This window comes from Mastigoproctus giganteus, chromosome 4, assembly GCF_048544385.1.
Source record: "Mastigoproctus giganteus isolate SK-2022 chromosome 4, ASM4854438v1, whole genome shotgun sequence".
Taxonomy (NCBI): Eukaryota; Metazoa; Arthropoda; class Arachnida; order Uropygi; family Thelyphonidae; genus Mastigoproctus; species Mastigoproctus giganteus.
The window spans coordinates 201,369,973-201,392,641 of NC_143578.1; the positions used below are offsets into that span (position 1 = coordinate 201,369,973).

General features: G+C 40.4%; 1 protein-coding gene across 2 annotated transcripts in view; it reads right to left on the bottom strand.

Annotated features, from left to right (window-relative positions):
- Positions 1-22,669, bottom strand: part of Ctl2 (Choline transporter-like 2) — a 387,011-nt gene that overhangs the window by 183,113 nt on the left and 181,229 nt on the right. For both annotated transcript variants that reach the window (XM_090371991.1, XM_090371992.1), the window contains exon 13: positions 7,794-7,916. In XM_090371991.1, coding sequence (XP_090228117.1) covers positions 7,794-7,916 — 123 coding nt within the window. The remainder of the gene's footprint in view (positions 1-7,793; positions 7,917-22,669) is intronic.

Here is a 22,669-nt window from a genome sequence, read left to right on the forward strand (position 1 = left end):
TTCCAGCTCATGTATTAATGATCTAGGTAAAACACTTCCCACCATTCCTAACACGCTCCATTCAATGCCTCCTGTGGTCTTCCGTCAAAAGGATATCAGAAGGATTTTGATGAATCGATGCTAAGAAAGCTCCAGGTTCTGGTGGTATTTCTCCACTTGTTCTCAAAACCTGTGCTCCTGAACTTATTCCTATTCTTTGCCGCCTTTTTTCACTTTCTTATTCCAAAGGTATTTTTCCTTCTGCTTGGAAATTTGCTCATATCCAGCCAGTTCTTAAGAAGGGTGACAAATCCCTCCCATCCAATTATCGTCCCATTGCAATTACTTCTACTCTTTCTAAAGTAATGGAGAAATCAATTAACCGCCAACTCTTAAACTACCTAGAAACCTTCCATCTGATCAACGATCGCCAGTATGGATTCCGTCAGTGTCGATCCACTGGTGATATTCTGGCTTATGTCACCCATTTATGGACTAATTCAATGGAAAGGTTCGGTGAAACAAGTAGTTGCTCTTGACATCTCAAAGGCTTTTGATGGTGTTTGGCATAAAGGTCTTCTAAACAAGCTTCCATCTTATGGTTTGCCAACTGTTTTTAGTAATTGGTTATCCAGTTTTCTCTATGATCGCTCACTGAGGGTGATGGTAGATGGCTCTCTGTCTTCTAACTTCTCCATTAATGCCGGTGTTCCCCAAGGTTCAGTTCTTTCCCCCACTCTTTTCCTCTTGTATATCAATGACCTTCTTTCCATTGACTGGAAATCCTATCCATAGTTTTGCCGATGATAGCACATTGCATTCAACTTTCCATTTTGAGAAACCTTGTCCTGCTCAATCAGCTTCAAGTTCTTGAAAATCTGCTGCCAATTCCTTAAATGCCAATCTTCAGGTAATTCTCCAGTGGGGCAAAGAAAACTTAGTTGATTTCAACCCTTCTAAAACTCAGTCTTGTCTTATATCTCGCAAAAAGGATTCTTCTGCTCCTATGCTTATCTTTAGTGACACTCCGATTTCTAGGCAAAATGATATATCTCTTTTGGGGATTACCCTGACTTCTAATCTCTCTTGGCACAAGCACATTACAAATATTGCTTCCTCTGCATCTAAAAAACTTGGTTTTCTCTTTCGCTCTCGGCGTTACTTTTCTTCCAAACAGCTGCTCACTCTGTATAAATCGCAAATCCGCCCTGCCAATGAATATTGTTCCCACATCTGGTGTGGTGCCCCCAAAACCTCTCTCAGGCTTCTTGATTCCATTCAGAAGAGGCAGTTAGGTTAATTAATGATTCATCTCTAACAGAGTCTCTCCACTCGCTTTCTCATAGACGCACTGTTTCTGCTGCATGCCTCTTCTACAGATACTTCCATGGGCACTGTTCTTCTGAATTGGCTTCTATAATTCCCGCTCTCTCTTTCAAAACAGTCCGAACACGTGCCGCCACCAGCCAACATCCATTTACTGTCCAACTTTTCATCTTCCTCATTAATTCATTCAACTGCCGTTTTCTGGAACAACCTTCCTTCATATGCATTTCCTGAAAATTACAATCTACAGAAGTTCAAGTCCAATATCAACAAATATCTTCTTTCGTCTTCTCAACCTCCAACCCAAGCATGGTACTAAGTACTATAGGTTCTAATACCTCTCGTGTTTGGGGTTCACATAAAAAAAAAAAAAAAAAAAGTTATTTAAGGGGATTGCTGGTTTTTCAGCATTATCAACTAGACTGTTTCCCCTAATCCCAGTATGGCTTGATATCTAGCCGAAATGGATGTCAAATTCAAATTCAAAAAAAGGAATAGAGCATTTATTCCTTTTTTGAACTTGACTGGAACTTGTGGGTTGGTCACTCACACACTAGTAAGACTTTTGTGGATTTATTGGTTTGGTTTTTTTTTTTTTTTAGGAGCATTAGCAACTAAGGCCATATTGCTCCGGGATATGCAGTGGTCATTCCCTGACCTTTCCGCATCCTCCATATTTGGTGGTGACGGGCTCGAACCCCGGTCTAATCAAGAAGCGTGTGCTACGCACTGCTGCTGCTCCTTCCCACCTGGCTACGGAGGCGCCTGTGGATTTATTGGATGATTGTTTTCTGCAGCAGCATGTTCGAGAGGCCACCAGAGAAAGTAATACTCTTGATCTGGTTATCAGCAGTGATCATTCGTGTATTAAGAATTTGCAGATAAAGGAACCACTAGGTTGCAGTGATCACAGTGTACTGATGTGGGATTTACTTAAAGATACGACGTCTCCATTGCAGAGTGTGCAGGAGCGGGAGTGCAGTAGCACGCGCTCTTTGAGTAGACCGGGGTTCAAGCCCCTGACTGCTGAATACGGTCGATATGCCAACCCGCACTGGACCAGCGTGGCAGATTATGGTCCATTTCCCACAACATGAATTGTTGAGGAGGCTTCCATCCTGCAGTGGATTGATAATGGCTGCACTTTACTTTTTTATGATTACCATCAGGTGTAAAGGAAGGGGTTTTTGCTTCCGTAAAGGTGAGTACAGGGGTCTCAGACAGTTTTTAAATTCAGTGCAGTGGATGAACTTACGATGTTACCAACAGTAAATTCTATGTGGGAAGCATTCAAGAAATTAATCGTGGAAGCTACTAAAAACTTCATACCTATTAAGAAATATTGTTCAAGGTTTATGCCTAAATGGTTATCAAATGAACTAACGAGACTTGTGACAGAGAAGAAAAATGCATGGGATGCATATAAATTATCAAGCGACTCAGAAGCCTATGGCAGATATAAGCTAGTCTGTAATCAGGTCAAGGCACATTACGAGAAATCTTTGGCAAAGGATGCTAAGAAAAACAGCAAGAATTTCTTTACTTATATAAACTTTCTTTACTCATATAAACCAGAGAATCAGATTGATCCACTTGATATCGATGGTTCGACAGGACAGCAAACAAACTGAATGAGTATTTTGCATCTACATTCACACAAGGAGTTATGAAGGTTTGAAAATGGCAGAAGGTTATCAAATTGTAGCAGGGTGCTTAATGATTGTGTAATAATTGAGAGCAAAGTGGAGGAGAAATTGTTGAAGTTAAACATAAGAAAGGCACCTGGGGTGGATGGGATCTATCCAGTTATATTAAAGGAGGCGGCAAAGCAACTAAGCAAACCCTTAGCCATAATTATGAGAGCATCCTTGGACTCAGGGGAGGTCCCCACGGACGTGAGATGTGCAAATATATCCCCATTTCACAAAGGGGAATCGAAGGGTGACATGAGTAATTACAGACCAGTTAGTTTAACTTCTGTTCTGGGTAAAATAATGGTTAAAGATGCATTGCAAGATCATTTAGACAAGACTCCAGCAATAATTCAGACACAGCATGGGTTTGTTAAGGGAAAGTCTTGTCTGACAAATTTGATAGGATATTATGATGTGATTACAAAGGAACTGGATGCAAAAAATAATTTTGACATCATTTATTTGGATTTCAGGAAAGCTTTTGACATTGTTGCGCATGGAAGACTATCGTACAAATTGGAGCAGAATGGTATTAAGGGTAAGTTGCTACAATGGATAAAAGGATGGTTGAGTGAGAGAACAGAGTGGTAATCAATGGACACAGCTCTTCATGGACTAATGTTATTAGCGGAGTTCCACAAGGGTCCGTGTTGGGCCCATTTTTGTTCACTGTATTTATCGATGATATTGATGAAGGTATATCAGGCTTAGTGTCAAAGTTTGCAGATGATACAAAGGTTGGCAGGGTTGTTAATGACAGTAATGGCAGTATGCTACTGCAACTCTGTCTGAGCAATGCAGACAGGCTGCTAGGGCAGGTCATGAGGTTTTGTCAATGATATATAGGAATTTTGCTAGCAGGGAAAAGGAGGTGATTGTCCCTCTGTATAAGGCAATGGTCAGGCCACGCCTTGAGTCCTGCTTACAGGTCTGGAGGTCTCATTTCAGGAAGAATGTAGATTTGCTTAAGTGCATATAGAGAAGGGCAACAAGATTGGTGAGGGGAATGAAGGGATCCTCTTACCAAGAGAGGCTTCTTAAGTTCTGCAAATTTCAGTGGCTGGAGACTAGGCACCTGCACGGTGATCTGATTGAGGTGTATAAGGCCTTGAATGGGTTGAGCACGCTGAATTCTGATGGGATCCTTCCACTTGTTCAGATTACGAACCTAAGGGGGCATAAATTCAAATTAAAAAAAGACAGATGTAGAATAGATGTGCAGAAATTTGCCTTTAGCCAGCGGGTGGTTAATTGCTGGAACATACTTCCATCTGTCGTTGTGGAAGTTAATAGGTTAAATAAATTTAAGGAGGAACTGGACAGGCATTTGAAGGGAATGGTGATTTTTTTTTTGGCTGATGCTGTATAAGCTCATATACTTGCTTTCTTATATCACATGCCACTACTACTACTATCTACAGAATATGGGACAGGACGGTTGTGAATTATACCTCACTGTTGATAAAGCATGTAGCACACTTGATGAATCAGTTTATATCATATTTTTTTTATCATTACTAACTTTTATATGATCCAAAGCTATTTCTATTACAAGCAACTCAGCAGTTTATATTCTACTTTCTCATGGAATACGGATGGACATTATTTTATATAAAAGGACAGCATCCGACCCCACCTATGATTCTGTCTTAGAGCCATCTGCCTGCACTGGCAGAAAGTCAGGTTATTTTGTTCACTGTGCTGCAAAGAGTTGCTGCTAGACAGCTGGTGGTGTATCAGTCTTCTTCCAGATGTTGAGGGAGAAGGCTCAAGTTGGAAGATGGGCATACCTGTGGAAGGAAAACTGCCTTGGTGACTGAGCAGTGTTGTCTACTGTCATGTTTAATTTACCTAAAAGCCGCTGGATTCGAATACCAAAAGGTCAGTTGGCAGTCTGACAGATGTTGTAGAGATTTTCTTACTGTGGCTCAAAGACCGAAGTCCACATGGGGTAATCATGCAGGGATTTTAATTTAAAAGCATATTGCAAGGACAACTGATTATGTTGAAAAGAAAGAAATGGCTCATTTGCTCAAAGTAGAGGCTTTGGACAGGAGATGTACAGAATGCTCCAGTGGCATTCTGTCTTTCAGTGGCAGTGCAGATGGTCTGGTGGTGGTGGTGGACTGGATATAATCATCAAAGTGTACTATCTCTGGCTGAAGTATAAACCTGGGTACCATAATCAAGTTGAGAATGGACAAGAGCCCAGTAGTGTCAGAGTAGGGTATAGCAATCTGCACCCCACAAAGTTGAAGGAGAGAGCAAAGAATGTTACCCCCTTGGGCACACCTTGTCCTTAGCTTATGAATATGTTGTAGAAATGTCAGCTTCTTGTCAAAAATAAGTCTTTGCAACAAAACTTCGCAAAGTGTACACAAATTATCATTTGCAACAAAAATCTGAAACTATTAGCCAATGTCTAAGACATAAGGTGATCAACTGCTTTTTTGCAGTTGCCTTTCAGTGACCCTCATATTGCATGAGTAACAAAATGCAGTAAAATCATCAACATAGAGGGCATTATTCAGTCAGTTTATTCTAATCGCAAAAAAGTGTGATCCTTGTGGAACTCCCTCTTGTTGGCAAAACACGAGAGAGAGAGAGAGAGAGAGAGAGAGAGAGAGAGAGAGAGCGAGCGAGCGCATCCAACACAAACTTGAAACTGACAATTAAATAAGAAGTTTAACAAAAACAGGAAGGTGATCCTTAAGAAAAGTTATGGAGGTCTTGTAATATGACAAATCAACAGGCTTTTCATATACTTTTTCGATATTGAAGAAAATTGACACCAGATGCTCTGATTTAACAGAAACATCACAAATGTACGTTTCAAGTCTGATTAAATGATCCACAGTGGACCTGTTTCTTTGGAAGCCACGCTGTGTCCTAGACAGCCCATTTTTTTTCCAAATACCATATAAGGTAAGCATTAACCATTCTTTCCAGGAATTTTTTCCAAACAGATTGTCAGAGTGATGAGACAATAGTTACTGGGATTTCTAGGATCCTTTCAGGTTTTGGGAAGCAAGGACTGCCTTCCTCCAGGAATGAAGAAATTCTCTGCCAAGAAAGTCTCTATTAAAAAAAAACTAGAAGAAGATCCTTTGATTGTGTTGAAAGTTGATTTATTAAATCTGGCCACACAGAGCTTGTTCATGAGAGAATAAGTGCTGCACTTAACTCTGCCTGTGTAAAGGGCTTGTATGATTGTATGATTCAAGCCCTTTTGAAGAGAAGTTCAATAAACGTTTCTCACATCTCTTTTAGGGCACTGTGCTCTAGGACCACTAAAGGTCATGTCAGATATTTTCCCTTCATTTTTTGAATCTTATCCCAGACTACTTTTGAGCTACCTATGATGCTGACTTTGGATATTATATTTCCTGTTGTGGGATATCAGCAGAATATACTACACACCTTGTTTTGGACTTTCCTTGTTATTGTGCATTCTGAATTCTATCAAGAACTGGCATAAACTGTGTAGACATTTTTAGAATTGGAACTGCTGCATGGACAATACAGAATGTATTGTCCAGGTAAGGTAACTGCATTGATGGGGACCTGGGTGACTTGTGTTATGTCAAACTGTGCCAAATATTCAAGGACATTTCAGTCAGTCCTATCAAATTTAAACTGATATATCCTTGATAGTTGACATGGTTAAAAAAGACCATGTCATTTTTTTTTAGTGTGATATTTTTCTTCACTGTGATATTTATCCTGACTGCTTTTTGCAGTCAGGAGAAATATCACAGTGAAGTGATCATTACCATAGGGATTTTTCTTCAACCCCTCATGTGAACAAAGGGAGGAGAGGAGGGTAGCAAACAGAGAAATCAATGGCAGTAAAGATACAAGTAGGCACAGGGAGAAAGGTGTTCATTCCCACATTTAGGGGAGAGAACTCATTATTTTTGAGCATGCACTTTATTTTATGGCTCCTCATATAAATGTCCCCAGAAGGAATTATGTTGATTAAGATCTCCTAATAAAAGAATAGGAGCAAGCCAAAGCTGTGCAATGAGATCATCAAAATCTGCCTGGGAGATGTTGATTCCCAAATATAGTGAACAAATTGTTAGAAGAAATCCTACAAAGAGGCAAATGGCAACCACCTCTATAGCAGTTCTAAGAACGATTACTTTGAAAGGTGTACAATTTTCTACTAGGATGGCAACTCCACCATGATCAGGTCCATCCCCAATTCTGTCTCTGTGTATTATGCTGATATTACATAAAGTACGGTCTTCATTTGCCTTAAGATGTCTCCTGAAAACAAAGATATACTAGCTTGTGCTTACAGCCTTGATATAATCAACATTCCGTTGGAATCCATGGCAATTCCATCGTATGAATTTGGGCATTATTTGGGCTTTGTAGATCCATCAGATGGCTTCCAAAGTGCCAAGGGCTTAGTTGTTTTTCAGTCATGGATTTATCTTTTTTGGGGAAGAATGGACACTGTCCTGTGTCCATTTCTTCTTCGACAAAGAGTTCTAAGATTGAATTATCTTGTACCTCCTTTTGATATCCATGTTTTCCTGTGTTACAGAAGGTTCTTCATGTCTTTTAATCTTATTACTACCACTTCTCAGAACTTTTCTGAAAAGTGGTAGTGATAAGTGATTCTGAAAAGTATCACTTTTCAAAATCATTTTCTCAACAAGCTTACTTAGATAAATAATAAACATTACTTAGATAAATAATAAACAGAGATAAATTATTGTTTATTCACTGCAGTTTTTATAATGAAACAAAGAATTCAGCTATGCAACAAACAAAAAATCTCACCAAAAGCAATCCAGGTTCTCTTGAGAGCTAGATAACTACTGAGGTTAGTAGTGAATTCCAGTTTAGCATCAGAACCTTCATTATTTTTTAACTCTACATATTTTGAAAAACTGAAATAACATGCTGGAAACAAAAATGGCATTTAATTATTTAAATGACTGATAATTAACTTTTTAAGGAATTCCTCAAAACATTTATTCCTTTATATAACAGAAGCACCTACTTTTTTTTAAATTTAAATGGCTGTGTTTTAACTCACATTAGAACTGAACCCTATAATAATATGTAAATAAAGAAGGCAAAATAGCAATTATAAATTTAAAAAATTCATATAAATGTACATATTAAAATTTATACATATTAGCATTGATTCCATTTTGCCAATATGGAACCTCGCACACTTCAAATTCCCACATGTTTAGCATGATGCACCGTGGGCACTAGAACTACTATATAAACCTTACCTTACCTTCATTCATACCACTTAGCCAACTTATGATGAATATATAGAAAGTCTTCCATTTGGGCTCTTGGATTCTGACCCTACATTTTTAGTGTTTCGTTTAAATGAGATTTTATGGACAACAACCTGAGGAAAGATCGGTGTACTCCTTCCTCTGGGCATAGTTTTAGTTAATAATGCAATTAAACTTTCACCTTTACCTCTTCTTTTAAACATCAATAAGAAAATACAGATTAAGAGGGAAGTGCTGAACAAATTAAGCCTTTGCTATAAATTAATTATGAGCAAACAGATAAGCACTTTAAGCTTAAGCTGTAAATTTTTTGATTGTCAATTAGCATTGGATTAATTAATACCAGAAAAAATATATATATTACATCATTCTTAATAGTAACAGCTGCTTTTTCTCTTATCTTAGCCTACTGTAAAAAGAATATGGGGAAAAAATCAAGATCAAACTATTATATGATCAAGATCAACTTTCAAACTATTTTATATGAAATCAACAAATATTATACAGGGTCATCAAGAAGTCACAACCCAAATTAAACAGCTTTATATTGACAGCTTAAGTACAAGTTGTTGTTGTTATTTGGTTTTTAGGGGCATTAGCAACTAAGGCCATATTGCTCCAAGAATATGCAGTGGTCATTCCCTGGCCTTTCCGCATCCTCCATATTTGGTGGTCACGGGCTCGAACCCCGGTCTAATCAAGAAGCGTGTGCTACACACTGCTGCTCCTGCCCACCTGGCTATGGAGGCGTCCTTAAGTACAAGTAAGCAGTCACAGGACAGTATATCATCTTACCTTAGTAACAACATGATAATGTCAATGTAATTGCAACAGATGTTAAAAATAGCTACCTTGTTTCATACATCCACACATTTATTCTTTTATTTTTATTTGAAGCCACCTTGAAAAGCATCACAAAACTATCTTCAATCATTGCTGACTGTGTGTCTTCAGCTCATCCAGTGTGTGTGTGTGTGTGTGTGTGTGTGTGTGTGTGTGTGTGTGTGTGTGCGCGCGCGTGTGTGTGTGTGTGTGTATGTGGGAGTTATTCTTATACACCACTTCTTTCACATATTCCCTGGGGAAAATATCAGATGACAAAACTGGTAAACTTAGAGGGGGGGATACCGTTTTCCAACAGGGAACAAATCCCCAGTGTTTTGGCTATTCCCACACACCCAATGATATGGAACAACACTTCAAAGGAAACTGTATTGGGTTTACCTATTCAATATTTGACAATGAATACCTGAAACCATCTACAGTAGAGTAGGTGATTTTCTTGATGTGGCTTCTTTAGTTCCTAGACCAAGTGACAATGGCTTGGATGGAGGTGCAACTGATTCAAAGCTTTGTAACTTTTCCATCATTCGTCCACTTTAGTATCAGTCAAAATTAATGGTCTTTGCTCCATTTCTTGTTGCAAACAGTTTCACTTTCAAAAATGGTCCATTAGCTTTGCTGTAGTCTTCTGAGGGATTGCAATATCATAATGTTATGAGTTCACTGGTCACACAAGCAAATAACAAAATATTTACTGTTCAATTATCAACAAATGCTGCAACTGAGAAACGGCATCTTGCTCCAGCTGTAAACAAAGCACTAAATCTGAACAAGGCCGATATGTTTAATAAAATTCTTCAGATGCCATATGTTGGAAAAAAGGCAATTTAAAGCATTTCACACAAACACACAGGCATCTAAACTTGAGTTGTGTTGTTTCCCATTCATCTCATATATTCTGAGACTGGATAGTCCAGTAGATGCCATTCATTACCTATCATATGTGGTAAAATTATGATATTGTTATACACTGCTAACCAGAAAATTACTCTGAGTTGTTATTCACGATAAAAATCAACACTAAATTAAATAATATGAAGACATACATTGTTTTTGTACAATGTACTAGTCTGCATAGATTTTGATGTTTCCAAAATTCATGCTGTTTTTGGGTGTACGTTTAGTGCCAATTCTAAAAATCCAAACTGATTTTACTTATCACACGCAGCTTTTTTTACAAACAGTAAAAACTGTTTTCTTAGATACTTTCCATGTACAGGCAGCCCTCAATTTACATTGGGGTTATGTTCCTGAAGGGACAGGTGCAAATAGAACCCTTTATATAATGAAGTCAATGGGAAATCACAGGGTAAGGTTCTGGGCACTAAAAATTTTATCTACCCTTTTCAGTACTGGGGTATTTAAAGCTCAGAAATAAACTTTAATTAAAAAAAGTGTTTTATTTTTAACCTATATAAATAGAGTATAATAAATAAAATAAATTAATAGTATGTATACATAAAACATTTTGACAATGGTGTAATGCCAAAGTTTTAGTTGGCTTTTGAAGGTCCTGGTTGAGGATCTTCTGTTGACAGCCCTGGTTGAGAAGGTTGCCTTTTTTTGAAGAAAGAAGCAAGTGTTGAATGTGTGGACTTCTTCCTTTCTTTACTAATTTCAAAATAAGGGTTCAGTGTTGATATGACACCCCTTTTAAATGTGGCACTCCTCTCCTAATCAGTGACTGACTCCAGTAATCACATAACTACAGCCCTGAGAGGAAAGATAATTACCATCTGGTCAAAGATGGAATACTTATTGCTGAATACGGACATCGAATGCAAAAAGGCTGCGGCCAAATTAGAGGCTTATATGGAGGTACGAGAAAACCAAATGCAACAGCGTCCTCATTCTTGCGCAGATGCACTGAGGACCGCTACCAAGCAGAGTAATGAGGCCTCCTAGCTCAACAACCAAAAGAAAAACACTACTAAAAACCCCAAATAATCGATCAGAAAGACCCCAAAATGTTGGGGTACTGATCGAAAATTAAACATCAGAAGAAACAGAAGACATTAAAAAAAATCCTGTCATCTCGACACTTGGCCTTACTGCAGAACAACCGAAGAAAAAAGGCCCCTCAGTAATCATATTTGATGTCAGCAAGAACTCTACACCTATGCAAATCACCGAGGAACTATACTACCATAACATGCAAGCTGTTAGACCGAGAGTTTCAGGATCTCTCAATAATCAAGCGGAATCTATTCTTTGATAAATAGCTAATGCAGTGTCTTGGGATAATTTAAACTTTATTAAAAACCACGCCTCTTTAAAACTCTTCGGTCTACCCAAAATAAACCATTCAATTGTTGCAAATTATATCTCGGGAATCTGTGGGATAAGATCATAAAACTATATTCATCCGAAACCTATGTTTCGGATGAATATAGCAGAAACTTATTTTCAAAGGAGAGTGAGTGTACAGACCAATAATGCTTTTCCCCATCGCCCTAGTTCAACAAAGCCAGAACATCTCCTCTTTCACGCCCACGATGGTACTAGAAGGGGATTTATTGCTACAGCGTGGGGGGGACATTCAGTTGTCCCTGCGAAATGGACATTCCACAATGATTCCATCACTGTGACGTAGAACAAGATAATGTTAGTATATAAGAAATGGGAGGCACCAAGAAAGGGGAGAAGGAGACACCTTTTAGCTTTTCCAACAGAGAGACTGGCAGGAGAGTGGAACGTCTTGCCGTCGAAAGTTCAGGGTCCAAACGATGTGAAGGGAAGGTTCTGCAGTCATGTTTCGCTCCAGCCGAAAAGAACGGCCGAGAAGAAATCAAGACAAAAAGGAAGCATAGCTCAGAAGACCACACCCTAGTTTCTACCGGAGGAGAGGAGGTCCCACCGGCTGTCCTGAAGCAAGAGATTTAACTGGTAAGCTCTTATCTCATTTGTGCGAATGTAAGCTTAGAACATGACACAAACAGATACTATTTCAATGCTTCCTTCCTAAATATTTAACCTTTGTGAATTTGATAATAAAATGGAAATTTCTCCCAGAGTAGTTGGTACACAGAATAGTACAGCAAAGTGCTGGGGAGATAAGAAACCAAGAGGGGATGAACCTGTTCACATTAGAACGGAAGTAAGACGGCCTAAAGGTGATGAGCACATCAAAAGTACTTTGCCCAAGGTTCTCCTGTTCCAACCGTTCTTGTTCTATGTTGAAGTGTTTTGTGAATTGAATTGTTGTAGCTTGTAAATCTAGAACCAAATAATAAGTCTATTGAAGGAATAGTTCCAGTGATACCAGAATCCAGTATGTTGTAAGCAAATACCAGATCCTTGTTCTGAACAGAAACCTAGAAGCTTATATACACACACAATTTTAACTTCTACACAAACCCACTAGATGGAATGTAAATCTGTATGCATGTTTTCTTTTGTGATAATAAATATTGTTATGTGTCACACAATGTCTCATTCTCTCTGCCGGTAATCAAATACACCAGTTCAAACCAGTTCGAACCCAGGAGGGGTCATTGCGGAGGATCGAGTTTGACATCCTGTGTTCACTCGATCTTTTTAAACACAACGCGAATTCGATGCTGCAGCGATTGGGTGCTAGAAAAGCATTTAATAGCCGAGAGCACGGATTTTGTCCTAGCCCGACGATCATCTCATTTAGAACAATTATCATAGGAAAAGTAATACGGCCGTAAGTCGAGGGGAATAAACACAGAAAGAGAGAAAGACAGTAAGAAAGAGAGAGCCCCTGACAAAGCACCTCACCCTGACTCAGCCCCAGGAGAGCATATTAAGCCAAAATTTCATAAAAAGTCAACTGGTTGGGGGAGTTAAACCCCCCCAGCTTTGAATACAATAAAATATCAAGACAGAATATATATACACTGGGACAGTCATCATTTTAAAGGAACACATGGCTGTCCCAAAGTGTTTCAACTGCTGCAGGTTTGGCCACACCACACCATACATACACACCTACACTAGGCTGAGTCAACCCATGGGCACTGCGCCCAGAAGGGATATCAGTATAAGGACTGCCTCAACAAAACCAGCGAGCCTGTCTGCGCAAACTGCAAAAGCTCAAAACTTCTTCATAATCGCTTAATGATAGACAATTTTCCAGATTCTCTAAGTGCAAAGTGAGCACAACAAAGCAGAACTGATTATGGGCTTATGTCTTAAACAGTTCAACATCCAACAGATCAAATTTGTCCAACTTAATGTGTTTGGAACTACCTTGTAGGCCAAGGTAGTTCCAAACCAGCTAAAAGTAATTGCAAATGAGGAAAATATCAACATTATGATCCTTCAAGAACCTTATACTCATACCAAGCAGGTGCAGGGTTATGCACTTGCATACAAAATAATTCAAGCAGATAATGAAGCTCCCTGGGAGGCAATTGTAGTCAGGAACCCAGAACTGTTGATTTTGATACATTAGGCTGACAATTGTAACACCATACAGCTTCCCTCATCTTTGTCAAACTTTACTCGAACTAGCTCCAACAAAGATGATTGTTTGTTTGTTTGTTAGTTATTTGGTTTTTAGGAGCATTAGCAACTAAGGCCATATTGCTCCGGGAATATGAGGTGGTCATTCCCTGACCTTTCCGCATCCTCCATATTTGGTGGTGACGGGCTCAAACCCCAGTCTCGTCAAGAAGCGTGTGCTACGCACTGCTGCTCCTTCCCACCTGGCTACAGAGGCGCTCAACAAAGATGAGGGAATCCATATGACATTACAGTTGTCAGCCTAATGTATCAAAATCAACAGTTCTGGATTCCTGACTACAATTGCCTCCCAGAGAGGCAATTGTAGTCAGGATCTGCTTGGATTATTTTGGCTACCACCTGCGACAAAATGATTACTCAAACAGGTGTCCTTTTTGAAGTTTACATATCAATGCAGAACCATAAGTTTACTCAGGGAATTCATTTTAAACATGTGAAATTTACATATACCAGTTGTGACACTGCATGTCATAGGCCCCCTTGGAACCTTTTATATGGTTTCCATATATAATAGACCTGGAGAGGATTTTCTACCAACAATAAACTATCTGGAAAACATAACAGCCCTCTTTCCCAATGAGAAAATTATCGTGGGGGCAGATGTAAATTGCCACTCTCCTGCTTGGTTTTCAGGGTCTGATGACCATAGTGGCACCCACAATTGGAAGAGTATCTCCAATTCACAGCTTACCATATTAAATAAGCCACACAATTTGACAACATTTTCATCCACTCTCTCTGGGAATCAAATATCGATATCACCCTGGCTAGCAGACAGATGGCTGGCTACATCTCTGGCTGGTGTGTCCAAGAGGTCTGGACCACCAGGTCCAAATGTCTAGAATCCAACAGCAACCATTGAATCCTAAACTTGCATTGAACAGATTTAAAATAGAAAATACTAACTGGGACAACTTCATAGTAGCTCTGGACATCTGTCTTGCAACTCCCGATGGGGGACTGTAACTTGCTGGATCCAGAAGTGCACCAGAGAACTGTTACCAGGGTCATTACAAATGCCTGTACTACAAACAAAAGAATCTGCTCTCTGATGGTCCCTGGAGCTGCAGTGCCTCTACTGAGAGGTAAACAGTAAAAGGAATGCTTTCCAAAGAGCAAGGAGATCATGGCCGCAACCAGACATGGATGTCTTGAGACAACAATATAGAATAACCAGGAACACCTATACAGCTCTAGTCTACCAAAGGAAAAGGACATCTTGGGAGCACCTGGTGGGATCGACTGGAATGCCGACCCTTGGTGGAATGGTATATAAAATTACCACCAATAAATTCCCCAAGGGAGAGGTTCTAACAACCACTTTCACACCACAAGGGCCATCAATCTCTGAACTCACACCAATACAAGCCCAACTGTGTGCCTCCAATGATTGCTACACCACACAGAAAACAGTAGAGCCCTTCACCCTGGAGGAACAGGAAATGCCCAGGTCCTTTTCTTCTGGAGCCCAAGATTGTCAGGAGAGCATCAGACTACAATTCATACTTACTGCTGAACCTTTTCAACCAATGTCTGGCAAAAGGATCCTTTCCACATGATTGGAAGACAGCTAATCATCGACTTCTCCTCAAGAATCCAAATAAACAGCCACAACAGCCAACGTCATACAGACCACTGGCCCTCCTACCTGTTCTCAGCAAACTCTTCGAGAGACTCATCTTCTTCAGAATTCACAAGTATTATACAAACACAAACCTACAGGCCAACAACCAGTATGGATTATGTCTGGGGCGCTCGACAGTAGATGCACTAGATAACCTGATAACATCTGCTCAATCCACACCTTAGAAATACTACCTTGTAATCACAGTCAACTTTGCTGGGGAGTTCAACTCACTTTGGTGTCAGAGCATCCTTGGCAGGCTCAAGCAAGCACAGATTCCTCAAAATCTCTACTCCTGCATTAAAAGCTATCTATGAGACAGATCTCTCAGTGTAGAGACTCCCTACTCCAGGTTGATCAGAAAGATCCACAGGGGATGCCCATAGGGCTCCGTCCTAGGATCAACTTTCTGGAACATGGTCCTGGATGAGTTTCTAAATCAAGATCTTGGGTATGTTAAGTCCCAAGCCTATGCAGATGATTTGAACCTTTTTGTGCCTGCCAGTTCAGGGAGCCCAGCTTGAAATTTCTGCTAACCGAGTACTCCAACTCCTCCAGGAGTGGACTACCCAGCCCAACCTGACAATCTCGGCTGAGAAAGCATCCAGCATCCTCCTGAAAGGGAATCTAAGCTCAACCAGGCCACTGCAGATTAAGATCAATGCCACAACCATCAAGCACTGCACCCAGCTTAAGCACCCTGGTGTAATCCTGGACTCAAAACTGTCCTTCCTCCCACACCTACAGTATATCCAAAAGAAGATAAGAAATTACACAGCACTGATGGCAAGGGGTCACCTGCAGGGACTGGGGTTTAAACTGACATACCCTAGTACTGTTTTACAAAGCAGTATTTATTCCAGCCATCTCATATGCTGCAGGGGTCTGGTATCAAAGGGCAACTATTGTCACAAATCAGCCACTATTCAAACAGCAATACTACTTACCATCACCAGAGCCTGCTGGCACAGTGAGCACTCCTGCTCTCCAAGTCCTCGCTGGAGTACTCCCTCTAGACCTTGAAATAATTAGATGAAATGCAATCCACCAAATTGTCACCATAATTAGAACAAAAAAGTGACCACAAATCCTGGATGGGACCTGATCCCACGCAAGACTCTAAACTCAGACATTGGATACACCAGCAGCTTTGTTATCACAAGCCATATTGGCAATCAAACAGAGCACTCTCACCTGGTTTTCTTTTACTTTCCACCCCTGCCAGGGGAGGAGATGGGTCTGTCTCCCTTCTTCCACCTGGTGAGGCATAGGCCTGCCTCACTGACTTTCTGGAGATGCCTTCTCTATTGTCCCCATACCTCTGTCTTTCTTCCCAGCCTTCAGTTCCCCCCTCACTCTAACTCGGCAGTGTACACGCCACACAATTTATCAATTAATAACATCCAAATTTAAACCGCGCTTACATAAACCTCTCTCTCAGCCTTTTATATTCTAGCATTAACCCCCTCTCCCCCCCCTTCGCTCTCTCTCTCTCTCTCTCTCTCTCTCTCTCTCTCACATAGAACCTTTCCACTGAAATCTTCAGAAACTAGGTGGCAGGGCTTGTCAGAGTACAAATTAAAATCTACTGGGTATGTGACCTGCCTCGCCGGGGCCAAGTGTGGTAACAGTCGGTCCCATTAGAGGCCCGACATCTAAATGATCAGAAGAACAATGGTACACAATGTTACAGTTCACAAGTAATTAAATTGATACACCAACCGTGTTGTATTAAAATAATAATTTAATACTGCAAAAATAAATGTACATAACAGATATTTATAATTAAAACAATTAAAACTATTTACAATAAAATAATACAAATAAAATAAAAGCGATAAGAGTATTATAAAACATTAAAATATGTTAAAATATGTTAAAATAAAATACGTTAAAATACTTTAAAAGACTTAAAATACCGGATACCGAAGCTTTCAGAGGCATCCGCCTCCTTTCTCAACAGTACATTTTTAATTGTAACACATCCTTAAATACAGGTTCCACAGGTGCATGGGCAGTATTCCGCTCATGCGTACTAGAACCGGAAATGGCTCGGGAGCGTGCTAAGCAGAATCGATCATCCCCTCCGAGTACTACAACCTCAAGGAGGGGATGCATTCTTACACATCATACTCCATTGAACACGGAGTATGATGTGTAAGAATGACATGACCCTAGAGAAAGATGATACCCTAAGTATCATGACTCTCCTTAATGTAGAAGACATTTGTAGTGGTGTAGAGCTTTGTCTGTCCAGCACCACTATGGTATTTCAGGATGTTATGTATAAGCAGGTTCACGGTGCGGCAATGGGTTCTTCCATAAGTGCCATTGTAGCAAATTTGGCTATGGAAGAATTGGAAACCAGGATTTTTGATGGGTTGGATTCCCCCATGCACAAATGGAAAAGGTATGTCGATAACATGTTTACCATTATTTGGAGGAGGAGAGAGGATGAGGTACTCAGTTTTCTCAATAGCTTCTCCCCGTTCATTCAGTTTACCTCGGAGGTGGAAGTGGATGGTACCCTCCCATTCCTTGATGTATTGGGATATAGAGAAGGCCTTAGGTTAAAAACCAGAGTCTATAGGAAGCCTATGTTCCAAGGCCAATACACTCATCATAGTTCGGCACAAACTAACCAACATAAGAATAGTGTCACTAAGCGCTTAGCACAAGTATTACGGGATTGCCAGACACGCTGTGTGCAGCTTCCAGGACGGAGGCTGCACACAGTGGTGTCCCAGGTTAAGGATCCCATAACAAAAGATTGTAGTAGTGGAGTAGTGTATGAGATTAAGTGCCCAGATTGTGGGGAGTGTTATGTTGGTGAAACAAGGTGTCAGTTCAAGGACTATCTGGGGGAACATATGAATGCTATAAAGACCGCGGATTATGGGAAGTCTGCTGTGGCAGAACCTTTTTAGGAGAAACATCATCAGATCTTCCCAGACAAGGCTGTCATTGTTGACCATGCTCTTATTTTATTGTAAATAGTTTTAATTGTTTTAATTATAAATATCTATGTTATGTACATTTATTTTGCAGTATTAAATTATTATTTTAATACAACACTGTTGGTGTATCAATTTAATTGCTTGTGAATAGGAATTCCCCCAACCTCATAGGCCTATTTGAAGACACAATGTTACAGGTCCTTCCACTCCCCACTAGTTTTTAAATCTCTGCCTACACAGAGTACACAACGCAGAGATGAGGGAAACACCTGGTGCCATCAGACAACTAACACACTTTGTACTTGTCCCATGCTATCTTTTTCTGCTCTATTTGAGTAACAGCTCCACCATTATCCATTTCAGCATCCTCCTACTGCAATATTTTCTTAAAGGTATGTATGTGTTCATGGCTTCTGTTTGTTATATTGTTTGGTTTTTAGGAGCATTAGCCATATTGCTCCGGGATATGCGATGGTCATTCCCTGACCTTTCCGCATCCTCCGTATTTGGTGGTGACGGGCTCGAACCCCGGTCTAATCAAGAAGCGTGTGCTATGCACTGCTGCTCCTTCCCACCTGGCTACAGAGGCGCCCATGGCTTCTGTGATATTTTCTTTAAATGTATTCCATAATTCAAATGTATATGCCATCCTTTTGGCAATCTGCCCAATTCACAGATGCCATATAGAGCCTTAAGCTGTCAAAGTCCTCTCTGTTGAAGTTAAAACCAGTGCCTTTACCTTTTAACTACTGCAACATCTTCCTTCAACTTCCAACTAACGATTGCACAATCACTTCCTAACAATGGATCCTGTACTTTAAGCCCTGTGATGTAATCTAATATCCCTTGGTTATTTCAGATGTGAGTATCTTGTGTTTTCTGACAAGATGCGATCCTAGCTGGTAAAATCCTTCCTTTTTCCAACATATTTTAATATATAGTAATCAATCATTTATTTTTTGGCATTTTAGTTCATAAATTAAAATTCAAAAGCATGTGCCATGGGTCTTCAAACAGGCCTCTGAGGTTGGGTATATCCATACTGTGATTTTAGTGTTTTGCACCAACCTTGCGTAGAAGTAGAAATAAAAACACCAGGGAAACTAAACTTTTGATAACTGTATTTATAATAAATCAAAATACCCGCATCTACAATAAATTTAACTTTATAATAAACTCTACATATAAATTATTACAATCTGCTACATTACAATTAATAAAATGCATAAAATATAGATTAAAACGATAAAAACCCGTAGCTTTCAAAGGCTCAGCCTTCTTCTTCAGCGGTAAATCTTGCTATGCAGTACAACTTTAAATATCAGCAGGCTAACGGTACTCCTCACGTGTTTCCATTCTCGTGTGCTTCGTTCTCTCGCGTTGTGGAACTGGAAGTGGCTCGAGTGGAAGCCACACGGAATCGTTCATCCCTTTTGAGGATAGTGGTCTCAAAGATGGGATGAATCCGCGTACCTCTATCCCTATTTATGTTAATGGTAGAACAAATCCGCAAACTCTCGAGCCACTTACGGTCCCAGAACTTATGCGCCCGATCGGTGATGATAGCATCGTCCGGAGAGATCTGGTGTTGTTTCTCCCAAAAATGCTCGGCCACGGCGGACTTGCCATATTCCGCATTTCTTATTGCCTTAGTGTGTTCCCCCAGACGATCTTTAAGACGGCGTTTCGTTTCCCCTACATAACACTCCCCACAATCCGGGCATCTAATGCTATATACGACCCCACTAGTGTTCTTTTTTTCAATGGGGTCTTTAACCTGAGACACGATTGTGCGCAGCCTCCGTCCTGGAAGCTGCACACACCGCGTCTGGTACTTTCTTAGTATTCTAGCTATATGATCAGTCAAACCCGGATAGTAGGGAATGTATGCAGTGGCTATCGGTGTAAATGGCTCGCCTCTCCTCTGATTTCCTTTAACATATTTCTCTATAATCCTCCGGGGGTAACCACATTTTGCAAGATCCGTCGCGACCCGTTCATACTCTAATTTTCTATCATCGGAGGCACTGCAATGTGATTTTTCTCTCTCAACTAAAGCTCTTACCACACTGTTCCTATGATGGTTGGATTGGGCTGAGCTGTAATGCGAATACTGCCCTTTACTGTAAAGGGCAGTATTCGCATTACAGCTCAGCCCAATCCAACCATCATAGGAACAGTGTGGTAAGAGCTTTAGTTGAGAGAGAAAAATCACATTGCAGTGCCTCCGATGATAGAAAATTAGAGTATGAACGGGTCGCGACGGATCTTGCAAAATGTGGTTACCCCCGGAGGATTATAGAGAAATATGTTAAAGGAAATCAGAGGAGAGGCGAGCCATTTACACCGATAGCCACTGCATACATTCCCTACTATCCGGGTTTGACTGATCATATAGCTAGAATACTAAGAAAGTACCAGACGCGGTGTGTGCAGCTTCCAGGACGGAGGCTGCGCACAATCGTGTCTCAGGTTAAAGACCCCATTGAAAAAGAGAACACTAGTGGGGTCGTATATAGCATTAGATGCCCGGATTGTGGGGAGTGTTATGTAGGGGAAACGAAACGCCGTCTTAAAGATCGTCTGGGGGAACACACTAAGGCAATAAGAAATGCGGAATATGGCAAGTCCGCCGTGGCCGAGCATTTTTGGGAGAAACAACACCAGATCTCTCCGGACGATGCTATCATCACCGATCGGGCGCATAAGTTCTGGGACCGTAAGTGGCTCGAGAGTTTGCGGATTTGTTCTACCATTAACATAAATAGGGATAGAGGTACGCGGATTCATCCCATCTTTGAGACCACTATCCTCAAAAGGGATGAACGATTCCGTGTGGCTTCCACTCGAGCCACTTCCAGTTCCACAACGCGAGAGAACGAAGCACACGAGAATGGAAACACGTGAGGAGTACCGTTAGCCTGCTGATATTTAAAGTTGTACTGCATAGCAAGATTTACCGCTGAAGAAGAAGGCTGAGCCTTTGAAAGCTACGGGTTTTTATCGTTTTAATCTATATTTTATGCATTTTATTAATTGTAATGTAGCAGATTGTAATAATTTATATGTAGAGTTTATTATAAAGTTAAATTTATTGTAGATGCGGGTATTTTGATTTATTATAAATACAGTTATCAAAAGTTTAGTTTCCCTGGTGTTTTTATTTCTACTTCTACGCAAGGTTGGTGCAAAACACTAAAATCACAGTATGTGCCATGGGTCATCTTGGTAACTTGTGTACTTCACATGCGTCCAATTATGTGAGTAAAATTAAAAATGTCCCTACACCTAGAAGACTTCAAAAATAGAATAAATAGAACAAAATATTGAAATGAATCGTGCAAATTTGCTGCAGCAGGTAATGCAGATTTTTATAAAAAGACCACAAGAATGATTAGATTGTAATGGTTATTTAAAATAATGCTATTTTAGTATTAGCATTTAGCATTAGTAGAGGCATTTGATGCAAGAAAGCAAGCTTATGCAGCATCAGCCAAAAAAAAAAAACCCACTTCCACTTCACCCCTCTGTTCGTTCAAAATACCTGTCCAGCTGAGCCTTAAACTTATTTAGGCTATCAACCTCCAACACAAGGGATGGAAGTCTGTTCCACCAACCAACCACCCGCTGGCTAAAGGCAAATTTCCACACGTCTATCCTACATCTGTCTTTCCTCAATTTGAATTTATGCCCTCTCAGGTGATTTTTCTGAGCTAGAGGAAGAATCCCATCAGCATTGAGCATGCTTAAACCATTCAAGGCTTTATACACCTCTATCAGATCACCTCGCTGGTGCCCAGTCTCCAGACACTGTAATTTGCAAAACTTAAGCCTTTCTTCGTAAGAGCACCCCTTTGTTCCATTCACTAATCTTGTTGCCCTTCTCTGTACTCGTTCCAGCAGCTCTACATCCGTCTTGAAATGAGGCCTCCAGACCTGTATACAGTACTCTAGGTGTGGCCTGACCATCACCTTATACAATGGAATAATCACCTCCTTATCCCTGCTGGAAAAATTCCTGTATATCATTGACAATACTCCATGAGCTACTCTTGCAGCCCGTCTGCACTGCTCAGAGAACTTCATATCTGCCTGCACAACCACCCCCAAGTCCCTTTCATTCTCTACCACTGTCGGTGTAGTACTACAGAGTTGATACGTTGCTCTGGGGTTGCTGTTTCCCATGTGTAGTACTTTACATTTGTCAATGTTAAACTTCATTTGCCACCTCTCAGCCCATCTGCTCAACCTTTCCAGGTTCTGTTGCAGCAGCATAGTGTCAGTAGTGTCCTTGACAACCCTGCCAACCTTTGTATCGTCTGCAAACTTGGACATTAAGCCCGATATACCATCATCAATATCATTTATAAATACAGAAAACAATAATGGACCCAACACTGAGCCCTGAGGGACTCCACTAATAACATCAGTCCACGATGAGCAGTGTCCATTGATTACCACTCTCTGTCTTCTCCCCCTCAACCA